The 17191-nt window shown below is 49.3% G+C and overlaps 1 protein-coding gene across 5 annotated transcripts in view; it reads left to right on the top strand.

The window, feature by feature from the left end:
* The first annotated feature begins 685 nt into the window (after positions 1-685).
* The window catches only part of Ccdc180 (coiled-coil domain containing 180), a 62396-nt gene continuing 45890 nt past the window's right edge, over positions 686-17191 (top strand). For 2 of the 5 annotated variants that reach the window (XM_076935035.1, XM_076935032.1), the window contains exons 1-11: positions 1141-1344; positions 3437-3627; positions 6719-6807; positions 9012-9115; positions 10652-10780; positions 10859-10969; positions 11088-11183; positions 13302-13465; positions 14511-14630; positions 15225-15304; positions 16679-16767. In XM_076935035.1, coding sequence (XP_076791150.1) covers positions 1276-1344; positions 3437-3627; positions 6719-6807; positions 9012-9115; positions 10652-10780; positions 10859-10969; positions 11088-11183; positions 13302-13465; positions 14511-14630; positions 15225-15304; positions 16679-16767 — 1242 coding nt within the window. In that variant the 5' untranslated portion in view covers positions 1141-1275. Of the gene's footprint in view, positions 832-1134; positions 1345-3436; positions 3628-6718; positions 6808-9011; positions 9116-10651; positions 10781-10858; positions 10970-11087; positions 11184-13301; positions 13466-14510; positions 14631-15224; positions 15305-16678; positions 16768-17191 lie in introns of those variants that run through there. The other 3 variants (XM_076935036.1, XM_076935034.1, XM_076935033.1) reach the window with 3 other exon arrangements.

The following is a 17191-nucleotide window of genomic DNA, read 5'->3' as shown; positions in this document are numbered from 1 at the left end:
TGTTACTGTGGGAAGGGCTTGCCAGCAGGTCTGTTCCTGGACCCCACTGACTTCTCCGGAGTGGCCCATAGTACACAAGAAACTCTAGCTCAGTGGTTCTCAACCTTTCTAATGCTACGACCCTTTAATACAGCTCCTCATGCTGGGGTGACTCACAACCATAAAATTGTTTTTGTTACTACTTCATAACTGTAATTCTGCTACTGTTGTGAGTGAGAATGAAAACATTTTTGAGTATAAAGGTTTGTCAAAGGGATCTGACCCACGGGTTGAAAACCACTGCTCTTAATGATCTAGTGCAGGTGGTTCTCGTTCTGGCCAGGCAGGTCTTAAAGCCCTGAATTCTGAGCCTTTGAACTGGGAAAGATCTGATCTCTTTCAGTGTCTTTCAGATTCTTACAGGCAAGGGCCACCTTGTGCTCCCTGCCTGCACAGGTTGATTTTAACCAGCGCAACACTGAGAGACTGGATTCCTTGACCACAAGAGTCAGGATCTGCACAGGCTCTCTGATCTACTAGCTTTTGGGAACATTTTAAGGGCACTCCAAGGACCCAACATTAAAAAGAAGTGGTGAGTTTCACTACTCCATGTCGGCCTCTGCTATAGCCGAGTGACCCGGTTCCCTGAGAAGGAAGTGTGGGCAGGGGCAGCCCCGCCCCTCGCGCTGCCCTGCCCCCTCGGGTTGCCTAGGAGACCGCAGCGTCTTGATGCAGTTGCTGCTGGCTTCTAGGTGAATCTGAACTTCAAGGTGCGGGAGCCGCCAGTCTTGGGTCAGGACCTCAAAAATCGCTGGGCTTGGGGGACAGCCGGCTGATTGAGCAGATAGGAAGGTGGGCGTGTCGCAAACGTAGGCTTGTAATTAGCCAGGCCGGGATCAATCTGCTCCTTCCCTTTGCACCACTCCCCTATTTCTCCCAGAGGATGCGGCTGGGTTCCAGTCTGACATCTTAGGCGGATTGACCGTCCGAGCGTCCCCTGGAGCACAGACAATAATCCTTCCTTTTCCAGAAAGTGCCTGAGGGGTTTACACCCTGTGTGCTGGTGAAAACCCACTCTCTCTTTCTGTCTTTCTCCCCCTCCCTCCCCCACACACACCTTATTTTGTTTGAAATCTAAGTTTCTCCTTAAACAAGGTGTCCTGTGGGATCTGGTGCTGTCTTTGAGCCGGAGGTCCTAGCAAGAACCTGCAAGGCAGGTCCCAGCCTCTGAGTGAAAACTAAGACCAAGTCCCAAGTGTGTTTCCAGAACAAAGGGGAACTGGGCCAGCAGCCAAGATGTCGCCAGTGGGGAAGGTGTCCCAAGTACAGAATGGCAAAGTCTACCAGCAGATCTTCCAGGCCCAGGTAGGCGCCCTGCGGGCCTCTGTTCCGGTTCCCTCGGATCCCACCAAACTTTCCTGATCCCTTCTAATTATCTTTGTTCTGAGAGTCTCCCTGTCTAAAATTCATTTTATTTATTTTTTATTGAAAATAGATATTTCATACAGTACTATTCTGATCTCAGTCCCCACCCCATCTTCTCCCAGATTTTTCCCCACTAAGACCCAATTTTTTAAAAAGCTCTCCTTGACGTAACTTTGATCTTTAAAAATAATTGCTATTGGGTATATTATAATGTACACATAGAAGAGCATTGGGATGTTTGGTCTCAAAATTAAAAACTTAATTCTGGTAAAAAAAATTATCAAAATTATTTAGAATTAGTCTGAGTTAACAATTTTGTGCCTGAGTCTTTTTGTAGAGCATAAAAGCAATTCTTTTTTCTTTTCTTTTTTTTCTGTTTAAAAAGTGAGTCTTGGCCAGGCATGGTGGCACACACCTTCAGTCCCAGCACTATGGAGACAGGGGCAGGTATATCTCTGTGTGTTTGAGGCCTGGTCTACATAGCAAGCCAGAGAGACACTGTGTCAGAAAACCTATGATGATGATGATGGTAGTGGTGGTGGTGATGATGATGATGGTAGTGGTGGTGATGATGATGGTAGTGATGGTGGTGATGATGATAATGATGATGATGGTGGTAGAGGTGGTAATGATAATGATGATGAGTCTTTTTTTGTACTAGTGTTTTGAATCTCCCTTTTCTCCTTGGCAGTCTCTCAGAACTCATGCCCATAGCCAGGGGTATTCACACACTTCACTGGTAACCAGTGTCCACCTCCGTAGAGGACTTGTCTTACAGTGTAAAAGGCTTCACTGGCCATGGCTATTGTACAGACTGCTATCCTTTCTTGAATGTACCTTGCAGACCAAAGAGACCTACAAGCTTCAAATCTAGTGTACTGTTATTGAAGTGGCGTTTTTATTCCTCGTTTGAGCCATAAATCATCCTGCCCGTATAACCGTTAGAAATAATAAAGGTATAGAGAAACCAGAGGACTCAAATTACTCACACAATTCAGCTCTTATACATAAGCACGATATCACTCTCAACTTTCTATTGTTTCCCCGTGTATTTTAAAATTTGAAACCATAATCTAATTTGGGTTGTAATTTTTAAAATATATATAGCAAAAAGGTGACTTTGTTAAATGTACTGGAGGGGACAGCAGGTCTAGCGGTATCCGAAGTGCCACCTTCCTATAATTTTTATTTTATGCTTTAAAACAAGATTTATATTTATTTTGTGTGAGTGTTTGGCTGAATACGTGTGTGCATGGGTGGTGCTCTGGAGGGCAAGCAGCGAATTGTGAGCCACCTCGAGGATGCAGAAAATGGAGCTCTGGTCCCCTGTGAGAACAGCAAGTGCTCCTAATCCTGGAGCCACCTCTTCAGCCCTGCAATTTGTGTTTTAATTGATATGTTTTTAAAAAAATAGTTATTTATTTATTTTGTGTATGTGAATATACTGTCACAGTCTTCAGCCACATCAGAAGAGGGCATCTGATCCCATTCACAGATGTTGTGAGCCACCATGTAGTTGCTGGGAATTGAACTCAGGTCCTCTGGAAGAGCAGTCAGTGCTCTTAACTACTGAGCCATTTCTCCAGCCCTTAATTGATATGTTTAATGGCACACTATTGGGTAATGGTTTCCTTGTCATAAGAAATTTGTGGTAATTCCTGTCTTTAGTAAGCACCTACCATTCCATCAAAAGAATTTTACTTAACTAGTCACCTATTACTGAATGGTTCTGGTTTATTTTGTTCTGTTTTTTGTTTCATTTTGTTTTTCATTTATTATCAGTTTCTTATTATTACAAAAATAATTGTGTACACTAAATGATCTTCCTGCAAAATTCTTTACACATACCTTCCTTGAAACAGCCCGTGCCTGTTAAGAGATCTTCTGCAGTGGGTGGGCACGGAGTCAGAGTACAGGGTGCCTTCTGGATGCCAGGTGCCTCCATGTCCTCATAGGAGGGGCACAGTCATCGAGAAGAACTTGGGCACCTGAACCTTTCATAATACCTATACTCCATCTTTCCTGCATTCAGGTGCAGCTGGTTCAGTCTCTGGCAGCCACCAGGAAGCGGGCTGCAGAGCATTCTGAGACTCCAAAGAATGTCAAGACACCCATGATGAGGAAGGTGCCATTACCTGAGGGGGAAACTATGACCCCTCGGCAGAGGAAGTGGGTGTGTAGCCTCCCCAATGACTGGGTCACAGAAAACCCAGTTCTCTATAGGTAAGTCTTGCTACCAAGCCTCATTGTAGGTTCCCAGTCTTCAAAGACTCAGGAGGACGTGTGCTCGGTAGGAATCTCAAGTACCTTCTCCAAAGAAGGGAACTCGTCACATCTGCTTGAAAAGACGTTTCTCTCCTCCCTCAGTAGTTTTGATGGGGTGTCTAACTAAGGCCAGCGTCTGGGTAGAGGAGCCCCACTGTCACAGAGTTTGACTTCTCAGCAATAGTGACTAGCCACATCCCTTCAAAGGTGGGAAGACCACTCAGAGGACAGGTCAGGAAAGCTTCCTGGAGAGGAGCCACTGCTGAGATGGGATGCCAAGGGAGGAGGGTGGGGATATAGGCTGAGGTCAGTGGGTCTAGATCAGTGGTTCTGAACCTTCCTAATGCCACGACCCTTTAATACAGTTCCTCATGTTGCAGTGACCCCTAACCACAAAATTATTCTTGTCGCTACTTCACAATGCTAATTTTGCTACTGTTCTGAGTCACAGTGTAAATGTCTGTGTTTTCCGGTGGTCTTAGGTGACCCCTGTGAGAGGGTCCTTTGACCCCCAAAGGGGTTGTGACCTACAAGTTGAGAACCTAGAGGGAAAAAGGGCTGGCGCTGAGGCTGGGAGAGGCTTGTGTGCCAGGCATAGCTTTGAACTTTGAATTGATTTGAGCATCTGAAGTCCCCTTGGCAACTCCATGCAGAAAGGTGGCAAGACCTACAAGAAGCGGTTAGAGGTAGAATTCTGTACTCAATGCACCTCGCCCTTTTTTCTTTTGGTTGGGAGATTTTAAATTACTGCTTCTATTTCACTAGGGGTTATAGGTCTATTTAAATTGTTTATTTCATCTTGATTTAACTTTGGTAGATTGTCTACATCAAGAAATACATCCATTTCAAGACTATTAGTTTTCTCCATTTGGTGGTATGCAGACTTTAAAAGCAGCTCTGTGGTTCTCTGACTTTCCTTGGTGACTTTTGTAACGTCCCCCTTCCTCTCTGATTTTCTTAACTTGCCCTGCAAGTCCTCAACCATCAACCCCAGGGCCTCTTGTCCTACTGAAAAGAGAACTTGTCTCAGTCCCTGTCACCGCCCCCACCCCCTGTTTTCAACCTGTGTCTATCTGGAAGAGCCTGTACCTCAACAGTAGCCCCTAGGCCTTGTCCACCCCAGCTGGTTTTGCTGAGGTGTCCAGGGCACTTCTGTCAACTCTGGCTCTGTTCCTGACTATTCCTGCCTCTCTCTGTGAGTCAGAGCTCTTGTGCCTTCTGGGGCCTTTGGGAAGTTCCTCCAGGGTTGGCAGAAGCCACACTAGGATGACTGACAGAGCTACAGTGTCCATACGGTATTCCTCAAGGCCCTTGAGCAGGTGCTTGGGAATTCCATGCAGAATTGTAAAAGGACAGTAAATCCATATGCTCATTCCATTCAGGTTGGGGAGGCCAGCCCACAGTGTGTATGGGTTGGACTAGGGGTGGAGGTGGTGGGGGGAGTTAGAGCTTCACTATACAAACCAACTCCCCAAATCCTGGGGGACAAGTGGCTGAGAAACCAGAGCTGACAGCAGACCTCATTGTCCTGTGGGCTCCTTTGGAGCTGCTTTGGATCCAGAACATTTGAAATACCAAGGTCTGAAACAGCCCCCCCCCCCCGTTCTGCATGGCTGTCTGGCCCCATCAAGCTGCAGTCCAGACCTGTTGTCTTCTCCCACCTGTGGGACAGCGTGGCGACTCATAAGAGAATGGATGGCAAACACTGCTTGCCTAGGACCTCTGGGAACCGTAGAGCACTCTGGGCTTCTCTTAACTTTCCTCATAGACGGACTATTTGTAGACTTTATTCCAGAGTTGATGCCACAGTCTTTCCTCCCAGGTCTCTCCATGAGTTAGCTTACTGAGAGATCCAAACCCGATGGGCTTTGGCGTCATGGAGTGGCTCTGAGCAACCAGTTCTGCTTGAGACAATGGCTCCTTTGCATCTCCTTCACAGAAAATGGGCTCACTCCAGTTGCCTCATAGGACAATGTCTTGGTTACGGTTTTAGAGGGTTAGAGTTCATGGCGGAGAACGTGGCCACAGGCAAGCCTGGAGTAGAATCTAAGGGTTTATATCAGAACCATAAGCATAAGGCAGAGAAAGGGAGGGGGAGGGCGAGGGGGGAGAGAAGAGCTAATTGGGAATGGCATGGGCTTTTGAAACCTCAGCACTTACCCCTCAGTGACGAACTTCTTCCAACAAGGTCACACCTCTAATACTTCTGTCTTAGTTAGGGTTTTATTTCTGTGAAAAGACACCGTGACCAAGGCAACTCTTGTGAAAGAAAGTATTTAACCAGGGACTCGCTTACAGTTTTAGAGATCTAGTCCATTATCATCATGGTGGGACGCATGGCAGTGCGCAGGCAGACATGGTGCAGGAGAAGAAGCTGAGAGTTCTGCATCTTTATTGGCAGGCAGCAGGAAGTGAGAGAGACACACTGGCCAGGCTTGAGCATCTGAGGCCTCAAAGCCCACCCCACAATGACATACTTCCTCCAACAAGGCCACATCCACTCCAACAAGGCCACATCCACTCCAACAAGGCTATACCTACAAGGCCACACCTCCTAGTAGTGCCACTCCCTATGGACAAAGAATTCAAACGTATGAGTCTATGGGAACCGTACCTATTCCAACCACCACACCTTCCCCTAAAGTGAACCAAACCATTCAAATATACAAGCCTATCACAGCCATTCTTATTCAAACTACCACAGATGGTCTGCTGAAGGACCAAATAAGGCTGCATGCTGAGAACTTTATTCTTTGTTGGGCTGTTCACCCATCATGATCCTTAGTTTCCATTTGGAAATGGTTCCAGCCCCCTGACCCATATTGGCCAGCCAAGGAATTTACAACTTGTGTCTGGGGCAGGGACCTGACTCTCTGTCCAGGTACCCTCAGAGACTAAGCTCCGGAGACATAGCAACATTGATTGGGGGCCTGGGACATTGCCTCCAAGGCTCTCTGGGATAGGAAGAAGGCCTGAGCAGTGGCCAATGTCTGTGGTGTCCTGGGTGGGTGTGGGGACAGGGCTTATTCTTCTCTACTTCTTTCCTCAGGGAAAATGAAGAAGCCAGAAAGAAGAAGGAGCGTCTGACGGAGGACATGATTGCTTGCCAAGAGGTGCAGGGCCTCATGGACAACATAGGTGAACCTCTTGCCCTTCAGTTCCAAGAGCGGGCCTGCTCCAGGCAGGAAAGTCTCCAGATGGCACTGTCTGCTATGGCTCCTCCTCAGGGGCTCTTGCCACTCTCACTGGGGTCCTCTGCTCACTTTCCCAGAGGATGCCTTTTGAGTGTAACCCCAGGAGAGACAGCCAGTGGCTACAGCACACTGGGCTACTCCTAAGAAGGAGGGACTGAGGAGCTGGCCACCTTGTGTGATTTGTGGCCCTTGCACTTTCTGAGCTATGGCTCCTCCTCACTGCCTCCCAGCTCCACATTATTTATCCCCCTGTGGGCGACCCTGCTCTTGTCCTTATGGTTAAAAAGTGACTCGGTATAGAAAAACAGAAGGCTTGGACTGCAGATTGCAGGAGTGCCTTTCTCTTGCTGAGAGCCCCAGGGTGGCAGCCAGCTTCCAGAATCTTAGATAGACACAGAGCAGAGCAGGGGATGGGGAGGGTCTCAGGCTCAGGGCTGAGGGTTCAGCTTCACACCTGCTTCAGCAACCCCACCCCCCACCCCCACCAACTTAGTTCTTTAACAGTAAACCAGAGTGCATGGGCCTGACTCTGGTTCTGCTCCTGGGGTATTCCAACACCATTGAGCCAGTCTAGAAGGAAAGGAAGGAAGTTTGTCCAGGTGGGTGGGTTAGCATGATTTTTGTCTGGCTGTGAGTGATGCGGGGGGTGGGGGTGGGGTTGGGGGGAAGGTGGGAGTGTCCTCTGAGAAGTGTTACAGCTCTCCTAGACAACTGCTCTTTTATTCAGAGCTATAGAAACCTTGGGGAGTGGGTAGGGGGCTGAGGGTGAGTGTATCTCATTGGCTGGAGCAGAGGTGCTGGGAGTGCTTCATTTACATAAAGAAGAATTCCAGGTGCTTACACCTGAAATTTGGCCAAGAGTCTAGGTAACTACCTCAAAGGTGGTGGAGGTGGGTGGGTCTGGCTAGGTACAGGCTCCCTCCACACTCCCTCCCACCATTACACTCACCCCAGATCAGAGTGTGTACCTTACAGAAGGCTGTTAACAGCACCAGTCTCCTGAGTTAGTCCTTGGATGCAATAGACTTAAGATGGCGCTGCCATGTGGAAAGCATACTCTAGTGTTGACCAATATTGCCACAGATGAGCTCTCTCTGGTTCAAGTGTACTTCCTGCTTGCCTTTTTTTTTTTTTTTGAAACAGGGTCTCTGTTATGTAGCCCTGGCTGTCCTGGAACTCCCTATGTAGACCAGGCTGGCCTCGAACTCACTTTGAGGTCTCAATCACTTGCCTCTGCCTCCCCAATACTGAGGTTCGAAGTGCTCATCCCTAGTCCTGGCTTTTCTATGGTATGCTGTGGCTTTTAAATATGGTAATATTCCAGCTTCACAGTGGCACAAGGGCATGCTCATAAACGGTTACTGCCCTTTCTACGTTCAATACAGATTCCTGCTCAGATACTCAACATTTTGACACAAAACAGGCTTTGTGTTGTATGATTTTGCTCAGTTGTAGACAAATGTAAGTACTCTGGGCACATTTAAGAGGGACTGGACTAAGCTTTGAAGCTCAGTAGATGAGGTGTAATTAAATATATTTTCAGCTTATAATACCTTCTATTTATAATGATTTCATCAGATCAGGAGTCCTTTGAATTAAAAAAAAAGCACCTATATGTGTATTTGAATCTATAAACCTTTCTTTCTTTCTTTCTTTCTTTCTTTCTTTCTTTCTTTCTTTTTCTCTTTCTTTTTTCCTTTCCTAGGTTGGCCTCAAGCTCCAGCTGTTTTTGCATTAGGTTTCTCAGTGCCAGGATGATGGGCATGGGCTGCCCACTCTTGGCTGAAACACCATAGACACTGTCATTCCACATATACCTGTTGGGAATTTTGCCCCAGTAGTCGCCTGTTTACTCAGCTGTGGTACAGGGGGTTGAAGCCAGGGCTGTGAGCATGTAGGCAAAAGCTAAGCCATCCTCACCGCAGTCCCTTGCCTGTGAGTCAGAACCTTAGTTCCCACAGGCTCACCTCAGGATTCAGATTCATTTGCATCTTTTCTCAAGATTCTCAAGTTTCTGCCCCTGCTGGCCTGGCTTTGGGGTCTGCCTCTGAACTCAGGCCTGAGTAAAGATGCTCTCTGCCATGCTGAGCTCTCTGGAAGCACTCTGCTTTCCCTACAGGTTCATCAGTTCTGTCATTTGCTCCGCAGTTCCCGAGAGGGCGAGCGACCTCCAAGCTCAAGAAGAATACAAGAAGAGGAAGTACCTGAGTGCACTGGCAAGCTTTCAGGAAGAGGTGGAACAGATTGGGGTGGTGAGAGCCTGCTCTTCTCTCCTCTCTCTTCCATTCTTGCAGCATCCCCTGGGTGGGGAGGAGTGTGTTCACTGCTCCCAGCCTCCCTTCTCCTCCCGGTGTCCTCGGTGTCTCACCTAAACATAAACAGATGGGATCACAGGGGGCGTGTTCAGGGGCTTGTTAGAGGACCGGCATAGGCGTAGGCTCCCATAACTCTAAGGAAATCCCTGTAAGTTAAAGGCTGTTACCTCACCTTGCAGAGAGCCCCAGAGTCTTGCCAGGATAGGTTTGAAAGGGGTCAAGTCAGAACCTCACTTGGGTCTGGCTCCAAAGGCCAGCCTTTGACTCACTGCCTGTCCCGCCGATGGAGGGGCAGCAGTATCTAAGGACCACGAATTCCAATGCCTGAGACCATGGAGGACATTTCTCATTCAAACCACCACAGACTCTTCCATACTTCCCCACCCAGGCTCCTCTTCTCTAGAGCCTAGAAAGTTCCGAAATGAGACCAAATTATGCGCAGGCCTGCACATTTCACCCTCTCTCTTCTCTTACCCCGTCTCGAGTCCAAGTGTTTGCTCTGTGTCCAAGGCACTGAGAGCAGACTCCAGCCTGTCCTCCTTACATCCCAACTAGACTAGATGCCAACCCCGCGGTCACTGTCCCTCGCTTTCAGCGGCCTGGCTTTGTATCCACAGCAAGCCCGGCTTTCTCTCGTCTACTCCTTTAGTCGCTGTTTGTGGAACCCCAGTCATGGGCTATGACTGGAATGAGGACATGATCGGTCCCCTGTACAGTTGGGGAGAAGGTTTTTACTGTAGGTATGAGGGAGAGCACAGCCAGAGGCATCTGGAGGGGTCCACACTGAACCAGGGCTATGAGAGGAGAGGTAGGGGGAGAGCGAGGAGGAGAAAGGACCAAGAGTCAAGAGCAGGAGCCAGGAGAACCAAGAAAAGAGGACCAAGAGAGCATGTGGCCAAGACTGCAGGGTTATATAAGAAAGAGAAGCTGAGGAAAGGGGAGGGGAGGGGAGGGGAGGGAGGAAAACGAAGGAGAAGAGAAGAGAGGTGAGAACAGGGGAGGTGAGGGAAAGAAAGGAGAGAAGAGGGAAGGGGAGAGGAGGGGAAGGGAGAAAAGGAGAGGGGAGGGAAGTTTATGATAGAGGGTGTGGTAAGAAGGGTGTTGTGTGGAGCCCTAGGTACTGAATGAGTCTTGAAGCCAAGCAGACACTTTGGTATGTAGGTAGGCACCTCAGCCATTTGCCCTGAGTTTCTTTGGGACCTGACAGGCTGGACTCAATGGCAGGTACTCTTTCAGCTGCAGAGGGGAGACTCAAGTAGTATTAAGCATCACCGGGGCACTGTGCCTGGCATGCTGCAAGGTGTCCCGGTCATCTCTGGGTGTGAGCCCATCATCAATTCTCAGCTTCCCGGGTTTAGATAATGATCTTTCTTGAGACAGGATGGGGCCTGGCACCCCCCACCCCCCATAGGGAGGACTGCCTCCTGTTTGGGGTGTTGCTGCCCTAACCCTCAACCTCCTGGCCGGTCACAGGAGATGGAGCCTCTCATCCTGGAGAAAGGGGATCTTCTTTTGAAAAAGATATCGAAGTCTGATGAGGACGTTGACAAGCTCTTCAAGAAAGTCGAAATAGAGCCGGACCTCGATAGCTACACTATTGAAGTAGGGACTCCCCAGTGACTACGCCTGCTCCCCCTACCTCTCCAGGAACGCCTGGCCTGATCCAGTTTCCCTTTGCAGACCCTGATGGAACTGTGGGAAAAGGTGGCTGAAAGATTCATGCAGCAGAAGCAGGAGATTAAGGAGCTGGATGAGGAGCTGCTGGCACTGGAAGTCTCTCGAGCTGACAAGGCAAGTTGGCTGCAAATGAGCTCCTCAGTGGCTTTCTCTAGAAGGGTTTATGGGCATCTTTCTTTTTCCTGCTAGTGGCCTAGGAACTGAGAGTGACTCATGGCCTTCTCCTCCCCAGCTAAAGGAAGTGCTGAAGAGATATGTCGGCATCATAGAGAAAACCACCTATATCCTGCAGCCCGACATATATAGGCTGATAGATAAAGAAGCCATGGTAAGTGGTGTTCTGTGGTAGGGGGAGCGCGACCCAGGGTATCCTGAGCCTGGTGCCTCAGGAATGCAGGATACCACATCTGTGATGTACCTTAGTAACTCACCCAGGCTTTTTGGTTGGGAACCAAACCTTTGTAACTGCATTTTCAATAGCAGTCATTATGGACTGCTTTTTCGGTTTCCCGCTGTCTATAGCTGTGTGCCCACCATGTCCCAGCTACTCTGTGGTGCTATGGGTGCTATACTCTGAGGTTGTCATCTTAGGGCTTTTACTGTCTCTTCTAGCTCGGCAGTCCCAGCCTACTCTGGTTTTCTCTTTCTTCCTGACTTTCCTACTGGCCAGGGGTATCTATGGCTGCACCACACCTACCTGTTAGATCTCTGTTCCCAGTCTCCCCACACCGCTGTCTGTGGGGGGGAAGTGAGAAATTCAAAGTTGTTCATGATGTCTCTAGAAGAAAGCCTGACCCTTCTGCTGTGTGAGGGGGCTCTTGTTTGGGCTGCTCAGATGCGTTGTGCAGTGGTGTTTGTGCAGAGCTGAGCCTGCCCTAGGTCTTCAACTGAGGACAGCAGTGCTCCCTGCCAGGATGTGTTTAAAGGATGACAGCAGAGGTTTTGACAGTAACAACTGTCCTTATGTTAAAATGTTATTCTTAAGGAGTTATTTTTTTAGATTGATTTATTTATTTCATATATGTGAGGACACTGTCACTATCCCCAGACACACCAGAAGAGGGCATCGGCTCCCATTACAGATGGTGGTGAGCCACCATGTGGTGCTGGGAATTGAACTCAGGACCTCTGGGAGAGCAGTCGGTGCTCTTAACCACTGAGCCATCTCTCCAGCCCCAAGGAGTTATTTTTAAATTTATGTGTATATGTACACGTCTCTCTGTGTGTATGCACCACATGTAAGTAAATACTTGTAGAGACCAAAACAGGGCACTGGATCCCCCAAAGCTGGAGTTACAGGTGGTTGTGAGCTACCCAATATGGGTGGCTGGGAACCAAACTGAGTCCCATGGAGGAGCCATAGACACTTTTAACCACTGAGCCATCTCTCCGGTCCCTAAATTTTCTATTTTAAATTAGCATACAAAATATGCTTCATTGTGGCATTTTCCAAACATGATTTGTTTTGTGGATCCTTCCCTACCCCCCCTGCAGCTCTGTTTTCTTGTCACCCCTCCCCTTCCCTGACACCTCCTTTCCTCTTCTCGTGGTCTCCTCTGTAGTTTAATAATTTATACCTACACTCACACTCACACGTGTACATTAACCACATATAAACATCAGCAGGGCCACATATGACAGAGACTATGCAATACTTGTCCTTCTGAAGTTCAAGCTATATGTGTCTCTGGAGACCCTCCCATCTGGATTGTGACCCAGTGCTGATCTCCTCCCTGTCGCCACCTGGCACGCGCTACACATGTTGTGTGCATTAATCTCGTCCTATTTCAAAACTGCTCTACTGTGACCCTATCCTCAAAGCACTGCTATGGACCTGGAGGGCGAAGAAATACTTGCTTAGGCCCCAGCAGCACGAGGCTTGCTGTGAAGCCTCAGGCTCTACTGGCAAGCCATGCTGGGATTCCTTCCCAGTGGCATGAGCGATGACGGGGGAGGCTGCTCTTTGGGTTAGCGGCAGGGTAATAAAGGGCAGAACCATGGAGCATGATGGAGACCACTGCTGTCCTGTGCCAGGGAATGCAGTTGAGCAATCTGGAAGGACCAGGTTTGGATCTGGATAGGACACATCCTTGGATCTGGATCTCAAAGCTAGCCCATGTGACTGGGGCCCGATGGCAGGGCTCTCAGCTTTTCAAACAAATTTATATAAGGGTAGCAAACAGTCACTGGAGTGCCACCTGCTCCCATTTTTAAGCAGTGACCCAGGGTAGCAACATATCTGGGTTGGGGTTCCTGCTATCAGGAACATGATTAAGCCTTCCAGGAAGACCCCTGAAGAAGTGGTCCTCGCCACACTGCACAGCCAACCACAGCCTCACTTAGCCCTGGCTACCCCTCTCCTGACTTCTCCCCTGGTCCCTCTTACTGAGTCTTACTCTGGCCAGAGAACTGCCCAGTCTAAAACCGTATCCACCTCTGACCACAGGCCATGAACCAGGCTCTCCTGGGCAACCGGAGGGCCATTGCCCAGCTGTTAGTCAACCTGACTGAGGCCACCCTACAGCAGGAGCTTGACAACCGCCACCGCTGGCAGGGGCTGGTGGATACCTGGAAGGCTCTCAAGAAGGAGGCCCTGATACAGAGCTTCAGGTAAGTGGTGACATCCCTCTCCGCCCTCAGCACCCCCCACCACTCCCACCTACAGGTCTCTCAGCCGCCAGGCTGCTCTTTCCTGCCCTCTTCTCTATCATTTACAAATGCTACTGTTTTCTCTGCCCCTATATTTAAAGTTAGAAATAGATAAAAGCATCAAAAATAAACTGAGTCACCACTGACGCTTCCTAGGAGGGGTACAGCAAGGACTGGAGCATCTCAGACCCACAGAGTTCACACCATTTTAGATACCCCCCTACCTCCCCACATAAACGTTATTTCACGACTATTCTCTGAGCTCACTATGAATTATCAGAAAGTGGTCATGCCATTATCTGTATAATTTCCATGCTTTTTGTATTCGTTATAACCCCTGGCCTGGAAGGACAGATATCTCTCAGGTGGATATCTCCCAGCTTTCAGGAGCACCTTTCCTCTGTAGGAGAAATGGGGAGGAGAGGACCCATCTCTACACTGTGTGCTGAGGCTCAGCCTTGCCCTTCCATGTGTTGGTGAAGTCCCCAAGTATTCCAAGCCTGCCTCCTCCACATGACAGGCACCCTACCACCCCTGGGTTCTCGGTGATGACTCAGTGAGATGCTATAAACAAAACCTGTATGGGCCCAGGATTGGGACTGTTACAAAGGTCAACAGCAAATGGCCACAACTGACTTACTGGGCACTCCCCATGATGCAAGGCACAGGCTCAGGGCTTTGTCTGTCATCCTTCTGAGTCCTTACAAGTTCCCAATAAGGACGGTGCTGTCATTAGCCCTATGTTATAGTCTAAAGCTCGGAGTGGAAGTGGGACTTGTTCCGGGTCACAGAGTAGGAGATCAGGACTCCATGGCATGTGTGCTGAGAGATGGGTTGCAGTTCTTCCTGCCTGTCTTCCTCCCTTCACCTCCCTTCTATCCTCAGTGGCCCAGAGGGAGGCCCAGGTGGGATCACTACGGCCTAGGGTGGTAGGTCAGGGTTATGGGGTTCTGAGTGTTCTTGCCTGAGTCTCCCGCCCACTTCTCCCCTGTGTCTGGCTGTCCAGTGAGTTCATGGCTAGTGAGGAGATCCAGGAGCCCCCAGAAGTGAAGAAGGAGCTAGAAGAAATGCAGAAGAACCAGAAAGCCCTTCAAAGAATGAGGCTGGATCATCTCTGTACCATCTGGTATGGTGTACAAGAAGGAGGACCACTGGGGCCAGCACCTTTGGGGGGTCTAGTAGGGAGGCCATGTGGCCTAGATCTTTCCCCTGAAACCCTTCTGTTCCAGGCTGTCTCTTGGTGCTAGAGGTCTGGGCTGGGCTTGACCATCCCAGCCCCATGGCAAGAAAGGTCATAGGTCACTTGCTGTGGAAAGAAGCTTAGATTGGTCCTGCCAAAAAGTTCACTAGGACATAGTGGCCAGGGTAGAGGGAGTAGAGAGGAGAGAGGAGAAGAGGTGAAGGGAGAAGGAGGAGACAGGAGGGAGGAAGGAGAAGGGAGGGATGAAAACATGGTCCCAACAGAGCTTTGGCCCTCATCCTGAGGCACTTTAGAGGCAGGTAGGGGGACACAACACTGGGATGCTGCTGTCACAGTGGAGGCTCCATTCAGAGTCTTTCTGATAGTGACATTGTGAATAACAAGAGGCCTTTTTGTGAGGGGAGACCCCAACAGGTTCTTTAGCTTCTTCAGTTTATTATTGACAGTATGTTAAATATGCTAACCATTTTGACAAACTTCGAGCACACAAGGGTTACCTGTTATCTCTTCTTTCTCCAGCGACCTCCTCCCCCCTAACTATAACAAAACCCAGCTGACTGAGTGGCACGATTCTCTCACTTCCCTGAACAAGCAGCTTGGTGAGCAACATCTGTGGGATTTTCAGAACTTCTCAGACCAAGTGGTAGCTTGTTAGAGTCAGCCCTCCAGCCATGTGTCTGAGGCGCTGAGGCCCCGCTACACTGGGACTTTAGGATGCGGGAGCTCCAAGAACCTCGTCTGTTCACTGCCCAGTTCACAGCCATGCTAGCCTCAAATTCTGACCCCTGACCCCTGACATCTGACCCCTGACTCCTCACCCAAGCCTGGGGATAAAGTCATAGAGTCTCTGCTCAAGTCTCCAGATGGTGCGGTGGCCATGCCCTGAGAGTCTTACAGTTGGAGGTATGAGATTAAGGCCCAACCCTGCTTTGTCCTGATGCCTCAGTGTCTTCCCCTGTAGAGCAGAGTTGTGAACAGGACTAACCCTGACCCCTACCTTGTGGATTAATGACTCTGCATAGTTCAGTCCATAGCTCACACGCAAGAAGGCTCAATCATAAGTGGTAACTATTTAGACTATCCCACATTAAGAGAGTCAGGTCACAGCCACAGCCCAGCCGCCTGGTTTGGAAATAAACTGCAGGGCACGGTCGGTCACACTTGTTTGCCTTCTTGCACTCTCAGGCTGCCTGCTCACTGCAGCAGAGACCGTGTGATCACAAAGCTAGAAATAGTGAGTCTATCACTCGGTGGACAAAGTGTGCCAAGCCGTACATTTGCGGATGTGATCAATTTTCCATCTTTGAGGCTCACCACAAACCCAGTGCGGTCCATCAGTGGCAGTGCGTTAGTGGGACACAACCCTTGATGAGCAACTGAAGAGAGACCAAAGATCTGCTCTGTCTCATGATTTTAGACGATGCCAAAGGCATAGCTGCAAGCAAGATGGTGGGAGCCTGTGGTAGAGACTCCGCACGTCACAGTGGACCAGGGAGCAGAAAGGGTACTTGAACCATGGGCAGAGCTGTGATCTTTAAAGGCCCACCCCTAATGAACCACTTCTGCCAGCTAGGCTTCAGCTCCTAGAGGTTTCAAAGCCTCTCAAATAGCGCCACCTTGCTGTAGGTGGCAAACACGCGCCCAAAAGCGGAGCTCATGGTGTACATTTCAAATTTAAAACTCTCACATGCACCATTGTCTTTGTGTCCCAGAAGACCCCTTCTGCTAGAGATGAACTCTTCATATGAGGTCATCCTCTTGGGGTGCTAGGAACTCTCTGAGGAGGGAGATACCAGCCCTTGACTTGAATAGAGGGCTCTGACCAAGCTGAGCTGGACAACCTGCACCGCGGAGGTTCTTTGCTGAGCAGAGCTGATTCCGTTTGCGACAGGAACACCTCTCCTTCTAATTTTTCTCTTACTCTTGGGAGAATGTCTGACTCATTTGACCCATTTTATGTTCTCTCCCTGGAGACACCTACCACATGGACTGCATGTCGCTGGTACACTTCCTGTATGAGAAGATTTGGCAGCAGTGCCTCTCCCGTGTGCAGGAATGCAAGGTAGGCTTTCCTGTGTGCTGGGACCTTCTCTGCTTCCTCCATCCCCTTCAGTCTTGATCTAGGCTTTTCTTCTTTCCCACCAGTCACCAGGTACCTTCTGGCCGTTGGGCATTCTGGTTCCCTCTGCCTGGCTGACCTTGCAGTCTACAGGGCTTAGCCCAGCATCAAAACCCCCTGTAAAATGGAGCTGTATATTTATAAGTCATCTCTGTCTTCACCTCCCGGCTGTATTCACAGCACTGGGCCTTGTCAATGATGGAGGCCATGTTCTAAGGGGACACCACAAGGCCCCTCTCATAGACAGTGCTGACCTTGGCTCGAGTCCCACCATTGTCTCTGGCCTGACTGCCTCTGGGCAGGGTAAAGCAGCGAGTTTATTCCCATCCTGTCCAGGACAGTGATAGATTTTTCTGGTATTGGGGAA

The sequence above is a fragment of the Arvicanthis niloticus genome, chromosome 5 (assembly GCF_011762505.2).
Source record: "Arvicanthis niloticus isolate mArvNil1 chromosome 5, mArvNil1.pat.X, whole genome shotgun sequence".
Classification (NCBI taxonomy): Eukaryota; Metazoa; Chordata; class Mammalia; order Rodentia; family Muridae; genus Arvicanthis; species Arvicanthis niloticus.
This window is presented reverse-complemented; position numbering and strand designations above follow the sequence as displayed.